At 39.6% G+C, this 19289-nt stretch overlaps 2 protein-coding genes across 4 annotated transcripts in view; both read left to right on the top strand.

Moving 5' to 3' along the window:
• Positions 1-15113, top strand: part of mAChR-B (muscarinic acetylcholine receptor) — a 58494-nt gene extending 43381 nt beyond the window's left edge. The window contains exons 3-5 of the mRNA XM_043420442.1: positions 7208-7422; positions 7524-7715; positions 7824-15113. Coding sequence (XP_043276377.1) covers positions 7208-7422; positions 7524-7715; positions 7824-10111 — 2695 coding nt within the window. The 3' untranslated portion in view covers positions 10112-15113. The remainder of the gene's footprint in view (positions 1-7207; positions 7423-7523; positions 7716-7823) is intronic.
• A 358-nt stretch (positions 15114-15471) lies between these two features.
• stac (C2 and C2B_Munc13-like domain-containing protein staccato) overlaps positions 15472-19289 on the top strand; it is a 29195-nt gene continuing 25377 nt past the window's right edge. For 2 of the 3 annotated variants that reach the window (XM_043416799.1, XM_043416783.1), the window contains exon 1: positions 18025-18344. In XM_043416799.1, the coding sequence (XP_043272734.1) occupies positions 18040-18344 (305 nt within the window). In that variant the 5' untranslated portion in view covers positions 18025-18039. Of the gene's footprint in view, positions 15577-18024; positions 18345-19289 lie in introns of those variants that run through there. The other variant, XM_043416815.1, reaches the window with a different exon arrangement.

The raw sequence follows: 19289 nt of genomic DNA, 5'->3' as shown, positions 1-19289 counted from the left end.
TGCTTCACTCATCGAATTTGAATTCAAGAATATAATTAAAATGCAGTTGATTCGAATCTTGGCGCAACTCTGCGACGTTTTTTTTCCAACTGTTTTATTCATCGACGTACAAAAAATTTTGTCAAAAGTATCCGCGCGATATGTAGTCTCAAAATCTAAGAAAGCTCGATGTGAGAGCGGTAAGAACTGGTATAGCCTGGGGGTAATCGACGAGAAGTTCAATAAAGCGTTGTATGGAAAAAGACATTTTATGGCCTAGATATATCCACTAAAGAGCCTCGAGCTATGGGTTACGTGTTTTTACCATCGAGGCTAAGAATATAGGCGTTTGTATATAAGAGCGAGGCTTTTCGCAAATCTCATATCTCACCACTGCCTCTCCCTTTTAACCCTGTCGCTACACATTGTAAGCCTTTTTCCTATCTCTCAAACCAGATGGAAAATAAAAATAAAACGTCTGTGACAAGACCCTGAGACTCTGGAAGGGAAATGAAGAGGGCAGTGGAGGGCCATGAATTAGGGAATGGGCTGACTGGCTTGGCTACGGAATATCGTTGAACACAAACGATTATTAAGTTCGTAAAAAGGCAAAACCACTGAGGTATGAAATTTGGGGTTGTGCAACCTCGTCGAGCTGTGGAGATCATTTTTTCTCTTTCTCTCGGGATATTCACCGTGTAATCAGAATGGAGATCCTTTTATCTTGGCCTTCCATTCAATATTTTATCAACTTTTCATATTATACAGGTGGGGAGTTTCATGCTCCCATTTGGCGTTAGAATACTTTGCATATAATAACAAGACCGCTTCCAAATTTATGGAAAATCGGATGAATTTTATTTAGGGTATTAGTCGATAAGAAATCGCTTGGTCCCAAGTACACACATTTGTGGAGAAAAAAACTTTCGAATCCCTCACAAATATTTTTCACTGCATTTCCCATGCAAACACTCGGATATTCCGGTGAAGCGAGGGTTTTTAATTTTTAAGTAACAAAAACGCGTTAGCTTTGTATGTGAAAAGGTCGTGCACATGAATCTAATTGGAAGCAATAGAACACACAAGGAAGTGCTCCAAGATCTACAATCTGATTAGATAATCCCCAAAGTCGTCTTGCATTTACAGTGAATTTAGTACGTCTCTGCGGTCCTAGTACTGTATACGTTTCGAGAGAACCCAAATCGCTTATATAGTATATACGATGTCTGATAAGAGCACCCAGCGTATACCCTTGTACAGAAGATCTCAGAGAGTAATAAGTTGGTGCGTGCAACATTCTAGCATGCTCTCACCGCGGAAGCCTCACAGCAATGATAGAAATTGAAGAAAATTTACCATTTAATTTTGCTATTCAATTTCTAATGAAAAAACCTTATTTTTTAAGCAAATGAAAACTTTCGAGGCCTCAGTGAATTTAAAAATAACCTGCAAGACATCCGCTTGTGCAGTGAAAGTTTGCTTGCCTCGTGTACTCGATTGATTCCGTTTTCCAGGTGAATATTTTTCGAAGATGAGATCAAATATCTCCGGACCACCGAGAAAGTGGATTAAGCAGTCCACCCGTCTTGAATCGATCTGAGAATGAGCATATTGCTCTTCCGGTCTTTACTGAATGGCGTAATCCAAAATACGCTTTAATTCATGGGAGTGCTCTGTCTTCGAACAAACTGATTCAGATCGGTGTGTGGGCGAACGCGCGGATGCTCGCAAATCCACCTTCATAATGCTGAGCGCGTAACGCTCGTTCTGGCGCTTAAGCCGTCGGTCCTCACAGCCCTGAATATATGCGCTCACACTAGTACACAAACACAAAATATCTATATAATCTATTCTGAATATGAATTACTCTTGACGGGCGTGTAGATTAGACTTACGCTATGCGAGCGCAAATGCTGCCTATATATATAATAGAACAATGCACACATTTGTCCGTGCGGTGATACATAGAGCATTTCTATTGTTTGAAGCGTCGAGAATAGCACAGATGTTGAGCAGGGAGGATACAGGTGAATATAAAACCTTTCCTGGTGGATAAGAAAAAATATGATCGTTGAAAATCTTCTCAGTATTTCGTGATTTGTATCTGTCAGTACGTATACACCAAATGTGTAATTTGCAATGTTTATACCCGTCGGCTCATTAGGTGGAGTGGGACATAAAACCATAAAACTTATTAGAATATTGATTTTGGGTGACGGCAAACTATGGACAACCCGGCTAGATTTTCACTGAGCTTCAGCTGGTTGAGGCCCTTAGAAAGTGAGAAAAATTGCCCTCAGTGGTTGTTGCGCAAGTCAGTCCTTTGCTAAGCGGTCACCCATCCGAGTATTGTCTCTGCGCGAGGCTGCTGAGCAAGGGGACTTGACGAGTCCCTTTGTTTCGCTATTGATCGCTAAAAAATATTTTTTTACTTCAATCGCGGTGCTTATTGTTGCTACTGTTACATATTGAAAATGATTGAAGAGGGAAATTCAGTACGTTGCTGTTGAAATTGATCGATAACTATTTAATATAAATATTATAAAATATTCCATATACAGAGAAAATGGAGAAAAATCTACGTAGAGAAGTGCTTCAGTTGTGGGTCTTCGGCAGTACAATGAAACCGCTTACCGTGAGTCCATTCTCAGCAACAGCAATGGCAGTTGTATGCAGCCTCTGTTACACGAAGGATGTATAGTCGTCGGAAAAGTCAGCTGGATGGATCGTAAAATTCAGGGATAGGAATGTTGGAACGATGCCGAGTACTTGTTGCCTCTTCGTTCTTCTCTTCTTCGCTCGTTCTCCCCTTAAATTCGTCCTTTCTTCGTTGTTCATCCACGCGGCCTTTTGAATATTATGATCTGCCTCATTCTCATCCTGCTCTTGGGCACCTCTCCTTTTTGCGAAGCTCCATCGTGGTATCTGCTCGATTTTTTTTCTGGGTAGTTTCAGGCTATATTTACATCGAGTCTCATTTTTTGCCTCTGCTCAAACTCGCTCTCTCGCACGGATTTTTCGTCTCTTCCAGCACGATATATCCACCTACGTATTATCGTGCCATTCCACGGCGATGATCCTCGGCTCAACGGGGCTTATATGCCTCTTTCTTCCTCCCTATGTGCTCTACGTTCCGCACTGTCCCTCATCCCTTCCTTGTCTTCACCTTTCTTTCCATGCTTTTTTTCTCTCTCCCTTTCTCCCTTCCGCTCGTTGCCAGGTTGGTCTCAGAACGCCTCGTGCACTTCTGAGTATCATCCACCAGAGGGCAGTCGACTCTCACGGCTGCAATACAGCAAAGCCCAGTATCGAATAATACCTGAGCACCTCTTCTTCTACACCCTCCACACAGATCCCAGCAGTATATGTAGGCAGTATTCGTATGAGCAACTCCTGTTTCCTCTCTCTCTTTCTCTCTTTCCCTCTCTTTTTCCTACTTTGCTTCTCATTGCTTCCTCTTCCGCCGACACACGCACACTCCTCTGAAAAACTTTTCATCATTTCATTTCTCATAAGGTCTGCTCTCTCCTTCTCTGTGCAACTACCTCGCTAATATTTCACTTCTCTCTTCTTCGAGGCTATTTTCACGTGAGAGGCTCTCTTCACATTTCTAAAAATCCTTTCACACAAATTTGTCTGACTGATGGTCGACCGAGCACACACGAAACGGGAGCTTCTGCTTTTGTGACATGCCCCTAGCAATATGTACATTATATATAAGGCAAACAAGAATTAAAATAGGATTAAAGATGACGTAAATTTTCCAACTGATTTTCCTTACTGTGTGCATACACGCTGTATTTACTTCTCCACTGAAGTTCCTCTCTTTTTCTATATGCTGCTTGAACCACGGGTCATTTTTTTCTGCATTTTGTGTAGCATCTATTTTTTAATTCAATTCCCTAAGTGGCTTCTATATTTAGAGAAAAGTAAAAGAGCGGAATGTATAAAAAGAGAATGAAGGATGTTGTGAAGCAAAACCGAAGAAAGCTGCCCACTAGAGTCTGCTTCCGTGTTCTCATTAGAATTAATAGTGAATAATATCATTTTCCCTTAGTACATCCAAATATGTATGTTTGTTTTAGTACGAGAATGAGTGCAAGCTAATCCTGAGACACTGACGTATACACGTTATTAAATAAATATAGTTATAAAAAAGAGGTTTTCTGTTCCATTTCATTAACCTAGTTGGGTATAAACATAAATAGTTTACTTTGAATAATGAACTTGAGAACACACGTTTGTTGCGGTAAACTAACGAGAAAAGTAATCATTTATTTATTTTGAATAACTTTAAATTTGAGGGTTGATTGAAGAGTATAATGCAGAAAATGAAAAATTTAGAGCACCCTTGAAATCTTTATACGTTCTCAGTAAACCGTAATAATTCAATAACGCCGTGACTTTTACACACATCAACATCGTTTGTGAGTCAATATTGAACAAAGACGAAGAACAGATGTTCATACTACTCCTCGATTTAGCTTCTTCAACGGAATGAAAGCAATTTTCCTTGTCATCGTGGCTTTAACGAAGGCTGAAATGTATTCCTTGGTAAAGCGTTGCGACAATAGCGTTTGTAACGATCGTCATACTTGCCAATAATCAACTCTGAGAATCCTCCTTCTCTCATTTGGTATTTCTACATTACATTCGTCCACGCTGCTGCCACATTTTCTCCAATCCTCGTACAACTTCATTATAATTTTGCTCCCTTATTCGTTCCAGGAACGTCTTTGGCTTCTCAACGATTTCTTAGAAACACTGGAAAACCTGTGCTCTCAACAAAGAAAAAAGACTTTTCACTCCGTCTCCTTTTTATTCCTCTTTCTCTTCGTTCTCAGTCCCCTCGCTTCACCTCCCATCAGCGACCCTTTCAGGAGACGGTATAATCGATACTACGTCGATGCGATTAGCATTCGAGTAGACAAGACTTGGGCCTCGATTATGCTATAGCGATACAATCCTCCCTTGTACGAACTAACGTCTCATTTTTTTCTTTCTTGCTGTAGCAAATCGGTAGACCAGTCGATAATATGAAAAGTATAACCGCACGGCCCATTTCTTACTCTCAGAGCGTGGAACAAGTGTCCTGACTTATCGTTAGTCTGGATGGAGCTCGGTTGAAAGTTTGCTTAAGAAAAAAATTTCATCAATATTTTTGTGTCACTTGTTTATTCATTGAATTAAAATGTTCTGCATTTTTCATTGAGGGAGGGGTCGCCTGCTTTAGAGAGTCAAAAAAATCGATTGTTTTCGAAAATGTTTTTGGATAAACGGAAATAGCTCACAATAGCGAACTTTTCGCTATAGTTTTGAGGATATTTTAAGAGTAAAAAAATATTTTTTTAATGTGAGAAATACTAATTTGTACATGGCTTATGCAAGTCTGATTGTCGAAGTACCTCAGCTGTGTACAATGTGGAGATCGTAATTAATGTTTGCAACGAATTTTTTTTTTTTTTCATTCCCATATATTTTCCTTAACACCGAAAAGTTCGCTATGGTGAGTTATTTCCATCTATCCTAAAAACATTTCCGAAACCAATTTTGTTGACTTTCTAAAGCAAGACCTCCCTTAAAAAAGGGGGCAAAATTTATAAAATCAGTAAAAAACTTGGATAAATAATTGTAAAGAAAATATCATAAACCATTAAAAATTTTTTCTTTATCGATGTCGTTAACGTCGTGGCGAATCGAGCAGGCCGAAATGTTCAAATATACGTATCGAAATAATCTCCTCCAAGGCTGTGTAAACACTCTTGCAGATAAGGTCTTTCTCCCCAATATAAGCAACACTGGCAGAGTCAGCAAGATTCAATGTGCAGCAGCTTTTTAAATAAACAATATTTTTTCAATAAATTGCGTGAATAAATAGCGACCCAATAGGACATTAAGTTCCATGAGAAATAAAAAAAATGATAATTACAAAGTATCCCATCCAATACTCCAACAAACATGGCTTTTTTCATTACCTGAACAGCAGACAATTCGGTTATCAGGAATAGTGAAAATAGCAATATTCTTTTTCGCCAAAGCTTCAAAAGATTCTGCAACGCCTTGGCCACCGGCGATGGGCCGTGTCGCGGGTCGTTCGTGAATTCGCGCGAGTGAAAGAAACGAAAGAGAGAACCCAAAGGAAAAGGCGTAGCTATAGACGAGGACAGAGCTAGGTTGGATGTGGTTCCATTCATGCTTATTTCAGGCGCATTGTACTACCTCGGTGTATTCATCCTTTGACTGAGGCTTTTCTCTCGCATTCCCTCCGACTTTTTCCCCACGTTTGTATCACTTTAGAGAGTACGCAGGACCCATATATCCCTGAAATGATCTATATTCGGGGATCCAACCTTCTGAGCGTGGCAGAAACTGTATCAGGTTTTCGTGACACATCTCATAGGAGCTCATGAAAGATATCTTTCGATAATAACACGAAAATATTTATTTATTTTTTGTTTGTAGATGTGTCGTGTATTCTGAATTCATGAAAGCTTAACGGATGCATAATATTCTGACAAATCTTGTTTTCCATTTTATGATTTATGGAAGTTTGACTGTATACTTTCTACCAATCAGGGACTAAGAGTTGAACCGATTATTGTCAAATACAAGTGCTGAAGAGCGTCCTCAATAGCGGAGTGTGCCGTCAGCTAGCACGTAGCAAATGCTTCCAGTAAATTATTTTTCCGTAACCTTTTTCACCCCCCCCCCCCCCCCCATTAAAAATGAAAATAAATTGGAATTAGTAAGACCGGACTTCTGGAGAAGGTGAATTAAAATAATTTGTGCAAAGCGCATCAAGTTCCGAGAATGCTCGAAAAATGAATACTCAGTTTGGTGGATAAAGCAGTGAAAACAGCAGCAGAGATTCGCGAGCTGCACGAGCGATTCGGGTACGAGACTATTTGTGTGATAGAGGCTGTTGTGAAAAGAGAGAGAAATTTTCTTGCGCCATGGCTGCTGTCACAGATGCAAAACCATCTCGAGTCAGAATTTCTTCCTGCACAAAAGCTGATGGTTGAAATAAGGACTAACTGCTGGAACGAGGAGAGCTCAGGTCGTGACTCGACGTCTTTCCACAGAACGTCGTTGTCATTTTGTTAAATCCACATCTTAGTTCCGCTCCTTATCCTTCATTACTTCGACTTCTTTCTTTCTGAATTCTCTTGAATATTCAAGAAGCAGAGCGACGAATATAATGAAGGAGTTTTATTTTTCTTATTCACAGGAAACTACAAAGACAAAAAGAACGTCTTTGTCGTTACGTTTACGAGGACCTGACCGCCGAGTGTACGCAGCTCAACGGTACGTGGGTTGACCCCAACGATCCAAGATGGGCCAGCGGCGAATACGCCGAACTGCTACCCGACTGGTTTTCGATAAACGTGACAAACTCCACGAACACTTCTTTCCTGGGGAACAGCACCACTCGCTTGACTCAGGGTTAGTTATAAAATACTCTGAATAACCTTAATTTTCTGTTTCCACTGAATAATCACTGGAAATCAATGTAAATGTTGTGCTTAAAAAATATGTTGGGACAGATGAATACCTGAGCATTGAGCCACCCTTCGAGCTATGGCAAACCGTCCTGATAGCTCTTTGCCTCGCGATCTGCATAGTCCTTACCGTAGGCGGCAACATCCTTGTCCTTCTGGCTTTCATCGTGGACAGAACGATCAGACAGCCGAGTAACTATTTTATCGCATCGCTCGCAGCGACCGACATGCTGATCGGTAATAACGCAGCTTGTAAATGAAAATGATGAAAGATAGTTTTGTCAGACTTATTCGACCGATGTAATGACTCCGGTAAAGAGTGTTCCCATTCGTGATATTTCACAGGTACAGTTTCCATGCCGTTTTACACTGTATACGTGCTGATGGGCTACTGGGATCTCGGTCCGATGCTTTGCGACCTCTGGCTCTCCGTAGACTACACCGTCTGTCTAGTCTCCCAATATACAGTGCTTCTCATTACGATAGATCGTTTTTGTTCGGTCAAAATCGCGGCCAAGTACAGAAGCTGGCGGACGAAAAATCGCGTTATTTGGATGGTAACGATAACGTGGATCATTCCTGCTCTTTTATTCTTCATAAGCATATTTGGGTGGGAACATTTTATCGGGTACAGGGACTTACTTCCGGGTGAATGTACCGTGCAGTTTCTCAAAGATCCGGTTTTCAATACGGCCCTTATAATCACGTACTACTGGACCACTTTGGTAGTACTTTTCATCCTGTACGGTGGTATTTACAAGACTGCATACGACATGCAAAAGAAGAGTGAGGCAAAACAGCGAAAAATGCAGTCAATGGTTGCTCTCAGCGCTGGAGCAATGTCAGGAATGGCAGGGCGTGCAGCTGGCATAGGAATATCTAAGACCCAAAGTACGCTCCTGAGTCAGGACAAGCCGAAAAGTGGTGGGGGTTCGGCAACAACGGGAGTTTCACAAAATTCTGGTAACGACGACGCTGATACGGAAATAGCGGAAACGATGTCATCAAAACCGACTGGTGCTCATGGAACGACGGATGCGAGTTCAAAACAGACTCCGGCTTTGGAGGCCGAAAAATCGGAGCGGTCGAGCAGCCCTGCATTCGACTCGGATGAAGACAGTACTGTGGGTACGAATCAGCAGGCTTACAACCTCAGGAAGAGGTCCTCACTCGCTGGCCTCGTAGTTTCATCCGGCGCTCTGCAGGTCTTCACCACAAATGGCAGAATAAACGGTCTGGTTCCGGTCAAAGTGGAGATGAACGCGCAAACGAGAAAAGTTTCTCCAACCGGTTCAGCGCGAGAAATTATTCAACCGGTGAGTCAGAAAGCTCAAACACTGCCGAAGATTCAAGAACTGAGCAGTCTCGCTGACAACGAGATACCGATAGAACCCGAAAAATCTAGCAGTACACTTACCCCTGAACAATCCTTGAGGTCGAACGAGGTTGAGGCTAACCGCTCGTTAGCAGTTTCGGACAACACACCACCTCCCGAAATAAAAAACAAAGCTAACGAAAAGACTGGCAGTCAACTGAGCATAATTCCTCCACCGACCCAGTTCCAGAGCAGCCCACCCGTTTCCGAGGATAATTCAATATCGTCATCGACCGACAGACCGAAGACACTTGTCGTACTAAATCAGGCTCCAGGCACATACGACATCCTTACCGGATTAGACGGCGCTGATCTCCGCTACATGGACGAGAGTTCGGTCATAGTGCCCAGTCCTTCCTACGAAAGCCCACCATCTTCGTTCTCTTGTAGCCTCGCTAATCCTCTGTCCACTGCGCCATCCTCCCCAATATTAGGTGTACATACCGGCACTTCAGCGGCTAATACTAGTTTGCTTCAAGCAGCTTTGATAAGGGCGACTGCCCAACAAGCAGGCACGGCTCAACCACCAGCGCCACAACTCAATCATCCACTTCTCACGAATGCCGCGTGCCAAACGCATCCACCGAGGGTATTCGTCACTCACCAAACGCACGCGGCTTCACAAACTTCGCCAACCGTCAGCAAAGTCAATACAGAAGTAACTGTCAAAGTTGAAGACATCAAACGGCAACCCATCACGAGCGTAGTCGCTGCAACACCGATCGAATTGTCGAACAGTACGACCGAAAGATTTTCTGATCAACCAGCAGTTAAATCGAATGTCAATCCACCCCAACATTCGTCTTCGAGCAGCGCTGTTCCAACAATCTCCGGCACGACCAGCGGAGAGGCGAGAAAACAGTCGAAGAAAAAGGACACCCGGGAAAATCAAGAAGGCAGCGGCTCACGAAAAGAATTTGTCAAATCCATAGGGCGCAGGCTCAAAGCCAAGACCCAGAAAAAGGACCCAACCGTCGGAAGACAAAAATCACGAACGGAAAACCGAGCTCGCAAAGCTTTCAGGACAATATCATTCATTCTTGGTGCTTTTGTAGCTTGCTGGACACCTTATCACATCCTTGCACTGGTCGAAGGCTTCTGCTCCGAGCCCCCGTGCACGAACAAACATCTTTTCATGTTCTCGTATTTTCTCTGCTACGCCAATAGTCCCATGAATCCGTTCTGCTACGCCATGGCGAATCAACAGTTCAAGAAAACTTTTACGAGGATACTCAAAGGCGATTTCCATATGACGTAAGAGGGAATATCGTTAATGTCGATCAACGATTATGATTGATTATGATTCATGGATTAATCGCCATGGAGAAATATATTATTTATTAAGCACGAATATGCGTGGTGTGAAAGGACAATAATCTAGTCAAATGCCTGTTTTTATCAATGTCTACATAAGATACTCAATCACGTAATAGAAAGTGCTTTAAGAAGAGACTAAGAAAGGAAAGAAAATACAGATTGAAAATATCGTTTGATGCCATAAATATTGTGTAAATAGTAGAATAGTTAGATCAACGTTAAGGGAAGAAATGGCATGTAGAATAAGATGGACAGTGTCGATGTTCTTTTGGGACCTAAACAGAGGTGTATATAATGTATATGTGTGAATATTTGTTGAATGATGTTGAGCTAACTAAATGGAAGATATATAAAGTCAGTTAGAGGATGTATTATAATTAAGAAAATCTAATGATCGAACAGTCTTATGGCTTACGTAGAAACTGCTCGATTGAAAATCAATTGTAACAACGATCCATCGATCACGCAGGAAAAATATAGAATGAAACCAAAAAGTTAGATGGCTTCAGATTTGATTTAGGAACAAATAGTTGCGAGAAAATACGTCGATGACAAATCGTTTGAGAATTTCGTTTTTAAGCGGTATAATATAAAAGTTTTTAAACGTTTAACGAGGGCTGAAAGCACTCGATATGAAAGACGAAAAGTGAAATCAATATTCGTGAGTCTCAGATCGCTGGGAAACGATATTTAAGAAAAAAAACCCGTTAAATCCGTACATTTGTAGGGATGCTATCAATTTTGGTCAGTAGATGATATAATAGATTATCAAAGTCGTGAGAAAGAGCAAGTGCAATGAAACGGGAATGAAAATATGGCTCGGATTAAATGAAATCCCGCGTTGGATCGGCCGAGATTCGAGCTCGACAATGTGGAGCCATATCCTAAATGGATCCTTACGCACACTGCCTGAAGTGGCCTACGAGCACGCAGGCCTTTTTCAACAAAATAAAAAAATGAAATTAACGAATTTCCTCGAATCCTCGACGATCCACGTGATAATACCGGTTGATCGTCATTATGCTCATGGAATATATTTGAATCGTCCATTCGATTCAATAGCGGAGGACGTGCTGATGCATACGAAGAGGGATCACGAGAGTTAACAAAGATTTCCATCAAGCCTAGCTCTAACGGTGCACAATTGTTTCTGTCAGTCGCGTGCTGCTTACGCGTCACGATGCATTCTTAGTATTTGATTTTGTATATGTATCTACGTTTATGTATACGTGTCCAGTATAAATTCAAGTATATTCACATTTGTGTGATAAAATGAAAGCTAGAAACGTAATCCCAACTTGAGCAACTCTTGGCTCAAAGAATTTTGACAAAAAGACTGCAATTATTTCGCTTTGATGACGCAGGCAGAGTTCGTTTCCTATTCAACTGGTTACAGTACGAAAAACTTTTAGTTTGTTGACAACTGTGCAAAGTTTCAATTATCGTTGCAACACACTGTTTTAGATTTTTCCAAAAAAAGCACTTTCTTTTGTCGACTAATTTATCGGATCGTTTAAGGGATCATTTTTAATCAAATTCATCGCCATTATTCCGAGCTCTATTTCAAAATCGATTTAGTGTGGTAGTCAAAATTTGAAAAATGACCGTATCACTTGAAAAAATAAAGTAGAATTTTTATGCTCATTTCTTACGACGGTGATTGAGCAGCAATGAACAGACTCCAATAGGAATATTCATCCCACAAAGTTTTCTTTCGTAAATCATTATTTCATTTTCTAATGGAAATCACCTTGTAGATGTCTAAAACAATGTTGAAGGTTGCGTCCAGGGAACCATCATCAAAAATCCATCTTGTCAAGAAATGAGGCTCTTAATCCGAGTCCTACTTCCATTTCTAGTCTATTCTATATCTTGTGAAGACGCACAGCAGCGTCTTTATCAAATTAGGTGAATATTTGTCTGTATTTATATACATGTATAGCTGAAAATTAATTAAAACTCGCTACTATTAAGCTTTATTGGAGGAATATTATTTATTCTTGGCTCGCTACGTTCGCACAACTTTTACGCTTAAATCGTCATCGTTCCACTACAAACAGGTTGCAAATCGATTGTATTCGTATCAATAATGATGGGGAAGATCGAAGACCGTTCGTATACTTCCAGCACTTTTTTTCCTTACCCCGGCTTATATTCCATAACCATTTATGTAAATATAAATAAAAAAAAGGAGTTTATAGACGAATACATAGATGAATTAAGGCAAAGAAACAGCAGAGAAAACCGTGAACATTTCGAGTCTTTCTTCGTCGTCTAACTTCGTTGATAACTTACGATGTACAGCCATCAACGAATGATTCAATATACCGAGAACAGCTTTTTTACCTTATTTTTTCATGTTTGTTTTTTACCTGAAAAATTGTCCGGATATTTACTCAACGGAATCATATATTTCTGAAGGAGGATGAGACTATATGGGAACGATGAAGATAATATAAACTTGTATATTGCAAAAGAGAACAGGAAGAGAGAACAATTTTACGAGAAGTGCCAAGGCAAGTCATTAGAAAAAGAGAGAATACAAAAACGTATAGTCTTCGAAAGAGTCGATTGAAAGTAGTGATAAAAACCTGAGCAAGTGAAATGGCACAAATTTTCAAACGTTGCAGTATTTGACATTTCAAAACCGTATTCGCAAAAACATGTGCAATTTCGGACCAAATTTTTAATGAAACCTTCTCTCCATTAAATAGTTGAATCGACGAAGAAAATTTGGCATTCAAATGAGCGAGTTAAACAAACGTTTAAGTTTCCTACATTATTATCTAAGCAGTGGATGAAGTTTGTAAATAAATAGGGGAAGAAAAAAAACGAGAAAATATGTGCGGGATGCGTTAGAACCACTGTTTGTCACTGTACCTACATAAAATGATGTATAAACATCTGACCACGTTCCCACGAAATGAAACCCAATTTACAATATGAGAAAGAAGATCCAGAAAGTGAATATTTTTCTGCATACCTCGTTTGGATCGTGATATCACGTAAACAAAACAAAAACGCTATGAAGATTTTTTCTTTTCTTCTCTAATGTCCCTGCGCATGGACGGAGATGTCAATTTATTCAAGTAGCGAACGATCGAATCGTTCGATCTTTTGTATATAAATATATAAACTTATATTAATGAGAGGACACGGATGCAGCGAAGGAGAAGAGCTAAAAATTGTTGAAACCAAAATAGACATATAAGAAACGACGTTGTAACGTTTAGAATAAAATACCCGTACGAATAACCGGATGGATCAGTTGGAATTACAAAAGTAATGATAGACTTTAGGTTATAATATCGAAGAAAAAACAAACACGTTAGATTCAACTATAGAATATTGTTAGATTTTAGGAGAAGTTAAATGAAGAACTGTAACATTAAGGAGTGTCGCACCGAAAACAATACTCAATGAAAACGCCCAGATACTTAGATATATATACATATATATGTATGCATATATATACTCTCGATAATCGATCGTGTTTTCCAATCAGATTCTATCCGCCGACTCTTCCTTTCATTTCCGTATGGAACGGAAGTTCTACACTGTTCTACACACACGAACATACACTCACAACGACAGTTCATCGTAATTTGAAATTGTCAAGGACGTGTGCATTGCCTCCCGAAACCTTTGACCCTACCTCAGCAAGAAAAAGAATTTTAACAAAATGTATACCCACATAGAGATAGAGATACTAGAAAAGAATAATAAAAGAAGTTGACGTTCTGGCTTAGTTCAATAGCTTAGACGCATGCCAGCTAAAAACTTGGCCTAATCGCACATTCCTGCAGATCCATACTGTACCCGAATCGCGTCAATATCCAAGCTTCAGTGTTCGCCAATCGACAAACAAACGAAAATGCTAATTCATCACTCAATAAATGATCCTCGATAGATTCATTTATTGCTTTTCGATCTCTCGATCAAACTCCATTTTTTCTACCTTCATGGCATTACTTTTTTCATGATTGTGAGTTCCGAGTCATCCTGGTTTGGGATATGCTTTCGGAGGTAACTTCGATAATTGGTTTTAACGTCCGGAAAAAAATTGTGGAGTCTACTGCTAAAAATGTGAGGATTCTTCATTACTTTGAGAAACTGATACGTTCTGAAATATCTTAAGTGTATATAATACAGAAAAGTATGAAAAATACAAATTAATCATTCGACCGAAACCAATGTGAAAGACGCGATATTATTTTGTGAACTAAAATAAACGAACATTTTCAACAACACACGAGCTAATTGAAATTGTACATTATATACGTATAACGATTCCGGTGCATGGGACAATACACAGTTTTATGCGTGCTTTGCTCGACAATCTCACGACGCAATTTTAAGCATCTACAGAGCAACTGTTTCAATAAATTTAACATTAATGTACACGCCGCAGACTTGCATTACCTGCGCGTTTTCCAAAGCCCGAAAAAAAGTTTTCCTGACGCTTCGTAGCTTTGACAGCCGAGCATTAAAATGATTCAAATTTAGTCACGAACTCGATTTATTTGGGAGTTGCAATCTACTTACGATAGCTTCAAAAATTAATTCAATCAAAATGAGTTTTTTAAATGCGGAAACAAAAGTTGTTTTTTTTTTTTTCATTACAGGATAAATCATACGAACATTAACGAACTGTGTTTCCAAGAGGTCGTTTTATAATAGTGTGCTGTTAAAATAAAGTTACAGATTATCTAGCGTAAAAATGTACAGTTTCGATTTATTTTTACATTATACCATAACCATATGTAGTGTGAGAAATTTTCCACTCGAATCTCAAGTTTTCTTGGTGCTGAAGACTTTTATTATTCTCTTCGACTCAGATCTATCATTTTATAACGACCGTGTCGTTAGAAATACTGTATAATTAGCGTGTCAACATGTACAAGTATATACAGAAGGCTGAAATAAAAGGTGGAAAATATAAAGGACTCGAGGAGTAATGAAATCGGTAGAAAAACGTATAATTTCATGCAGCTTTCAGGGCTAAGCGAGGAGAAGAAAAATCATGATTCAATGCCAAACGTTTCTCAGTTTCGAAAAGTGGCTGCTTAATTTTGTTTTTCTAAGTACGTCGGAAATCACGTGGTGTCCTTACACGCTACACACGAGGATTATTCCAGTCCGTAATTATCGTTCATTACGAGACAAATTATTTTTCCACCACGAGAGAGCAGCCGAGCTGCATCGTCTGCTCGTCTGATCCAGTGATCCAATGAATTCTCAACGAGCTGCTTGCGCCGCGAATTAATCCACTTGATAACGTTTATTGAAGCGCCGTTCTTGTGGTTTTTTGCAAACAATGAATTGGAGATTTTGGGAAGACAAACGAAATGGTGGAAAACGGAGCTCACCGCATCCACGACTCCAACGATTACAGTCAACGAAAGAGTAAGTACGGATTAGTAATTACACTTCTCATATAGCATTAGGAGAACAAAACATTTATATGTACATTAGAAGAAAGTGGAAGAGCGCGCCGTCACGCTTATTTCAAACGGATGTTCAGCTCATAAAACTTACGATCCTTTGGAATAGAGAATATCGTGGAGTGGTCTACCCAAATTAGACGAGCAAAGAAAAGACTATTTTCACGAATTTTTTTGACCGGTATAAATTATAAATATATGGATATAAAAATCTTAGATCTAAAAAATACACAACATTCTTTTTTATATTTATTTTACTCAGTTTTCGTACAGAAAAATGGAAAAGACAGGTCCAAAAAAAGATGGATGTGCACTGTTGGTAAAATCTCTGGAATGGATGATCGAAGAAAAAAAATCAAAATTGTTTTAGATTCAATGGGTAAATGGTTATAGGGCATATCATAGGATTTTATATTTTTTCAGAAATTACAAAATGGCGACCATTTTTCCATAAACTACGAAAAAGCATGTTTTTTTTCATCGTTTTTTTGCAGAAAAAATAGTTTTGCTCAAAATTTCACAATTCGTATGATACGCGCTATAGATAAAGTTATGAAAAACATGTGGTGGAATTTTGGTAAGGATTCGGTTGAATAGTTTCGGAGATTTGATCTGCTCAGATCTTAATAAAATTTTATTACAATACTTTTAAATATGTAAACTTTCGAAAAATGCTATAAAAAAATGGATTTTCTGAAAAATCTAATTAGGGTAAACCCCTTAAGACATGAATCGAAACCATACGTGGCACGCAGTTACGTATTCTGTAGCTGCTACGTCGACAATGTCGACATGCTGAAAGAAAAGAGTAAAATAGCACGAAACGATCCTAAGAACGTTCATTTCCAGCGTAACTTCGAGTCGCCTACAAATGTTTATCTCGTCTGTAAATTTGAATAAGATAAAGAGCAAGAGAAATCATTTTCAACACCCATCATGCAGTTCACGGATGTGACTCAACCGCCCAAAATTCAATTAAAGCTCATTTAATTTCCCGGTAGCACTAACCCGCCTCTTTGCTGCCAAAAGACCTTTCGCTCTTTGTTAATCAAATTTATCAGTATGATTTCCCCGAAAGACGAATTCGTAAAACTACACACACACACACACACACACACACACACACACACACACACACACACACACACACACACACACACACACACAGTTTTCTCGGCCCCAGTCTGCGTGTTATTACGAGAACGTCACTGTAAAGTGACACCTCAGAAAATGAACGTGTCATGAGCAGAGACTCCAATTTTTCATATTTTCCACTCAAATGTCAGTTCACCAATGTCTGTACTTGAAATTACAGAATTATGAATGTTTATGAATATTTATTCTTATCACGAATACACATTGATATCACGTGAATATATTTCATAATGCAGCATCGATATTGTGTTTTTGTAAATATTAAACAACAGCGAGCTTATTAGCATTCGAGAGTATTGCTGCAACTGCAGGATACCAACAAATATCCGACAAATAAACAGAGAGATGCTAATTACGTATTCTGGCCGTGATACCTCTGACAGAATCCATTGTTCACTCTAAAACTACATGAAAGGTCCGTGTGCCACGGGCTCGTATTGTCAAGTCAACGGTTCTAGAGACTGAACGGTACTTTTTTAGTGCTTTTTTTCTGCAGTTCCCCTCACGCGATCAATGGCTACACGTATTGGAATAGTCTATTCGAGACGAAACATTAATTCATGGGACTGTTAGTGGCTGCGTGATGACGATTAGCTTCAATTAGCCGGTAATGATCCGCGTTATCAGATCATACTTTCTGTCGGATAAGGAACAAAAGTTAATTCGTGATCGAGTATAAATGATTTTCCCACATTCGATGTGAGGCCTGAATGGCTTTTTTGAATTTTCGATTCTTTCTCCCTCTATTCGGAGTGAAAAATCAAAGGATATGAATAGAAATGTAGCAAAAAATTGCTCGCTCAATCGTATGGAAACCCTACGTGGGACGTCGAATGTGCGTATACGCAGGAAACAAGGAAAGTCCCTTCACGTACCCCCTACTTTAACTTTGCCACGAGTCGTCGTGATTGGACGAACCGCGCAACGAGTCCCCTTTACTATTCTCACCGAGTGTTGTGTCTCGTTTGATTTTAGTCCAAATTGAAAAGGCGTTCAAGTAACCTCGGGAATATCTGTTGTGCGAGTGATTTTGTACTTTGAGGTATTCATGACGTAAAAAATGTGAGGTGAGAATTCACGGGCTTCTTCAGATGCGATGACGATTTATCGGAAATCAATTAAACAAACCTGCAACAGAGTCACGCCAAATGATATTTTTTAAGTGGTGAAAACTTGCCTGAATCCTTCGATTTTTGTGTAGAATTTCAATGTTCGTGGAAACGTGATTTATTCATTCACCGAGTTGAAGACTTTTGCAATAAAATTTGTCATGCTCTCCATACTGACCGACACGACACTCGATGGTGAAACCCGGATCCCTGTTCATCCTCGCCGGAAGAAATCTCCAAAAAAGATAATCCGGAATGATAAAACGCTAACAGCCATTGACGACAAATCTTGTCTAAAGACCTCTGACTGGAAGTTAATAGAAAACGTTAATCTCGCGAGTGATGTGCAATTGAATGCATCGGAAAAGTATCGATGTCCAAAGCTCAAGAACAACTGGTACAGACGACTGAAACGTGACATCCTGAAAAACTTTCGGACTAAAATTCATCCGCAATTCAGAGATGGGTAAGTAATTGAGCATGAAGAATGAAAGTGATTTGTCGATCACTTTGGAAGAACCGCATTGAATTTATTTAAACTGTGTTTGAAGCCAGCAAATGAATTGGGGAATTCCTGAAATTGAAAAGAAATGGAGCTCAATGGAATGAAAGTACACACGAGAAGTGAGTCTTCAGCCAAATTAAAATTACTCATCATACGGTCCAAATGAATCAGCCACCAGAATAATCATTGCGTTCTTGAGATAAGAAGACCTCGCGATTGTACAAATATCTCTGTCACATTAACTTTAAGACCTTCATCGCGAATTCAGCTGCGTGCAAGTGAAGCAATTTCTTAAGCACTTTCGAGCTATCAAAAATGTCTCGAATTCTGCTTGTATTCTGAAAAAGTTGAAACGGTGTCCTCCTTCAACGACGAGATTAGGGTAATTCTTAATAGCGGAGAATACGTCACATTTGACCTGTTGGATTCTGAGAAAATGAAATCTTTTGATATATATTGCATCGAATTGTTGAATCTCTTAAGTTTTAACGAGTTTCAACTTTTTTTTACAACTCACTTTCATTAAGCACCATTATTTCTCGCTGTAGAGATACAAAGTAATAAAAAAAACTTGCAAAATCCTCCAAGCGACCCAACTCGTTCACGCAGACAAACATTTTTTTATATCTCTTAAATTCACGACATGAAATAGCGGTAAAACAGTCGAACTTTATATCGTCTGGTATAAATAATAAAACAAAAGATTGGACAAATGAACATTCGATTGTTTTTCTCGCGAGGCTCGCAGTCGCACACGTGGATTGCAGGTGAGAGTTTAAAGACCCCCAGGAAAATGCTCCGGTTGGCGTGTCCACTCGCGGGGGAAGTCGAACGAGTGAGTCAGCCGAGTAAACGATAGGGAAACTCTTCGCTGCCACGCAAATCTATCTATATCTATATGTCTGT

The sequence above is a fragment of the Venturia canescens genome, chromosome 1, assembly GCF_019457755.1.
Source record: "Venturia canescens isolate UGA chromosome 1, ASM1945775v1, whole genome shotgun sequence".
Classification (NCBI taxonomy): domain Eukaryota; kingdom Metazoa; phylum Arthropoda; class Insecta; order Hymenoptera; family Ichneumonidae; genus Venturia; species Venturia canescens.
Note: the sequence above shows the minus strand (reverse complement) of the source record. Positions and strands in the feature narration are given on the sequence as shown.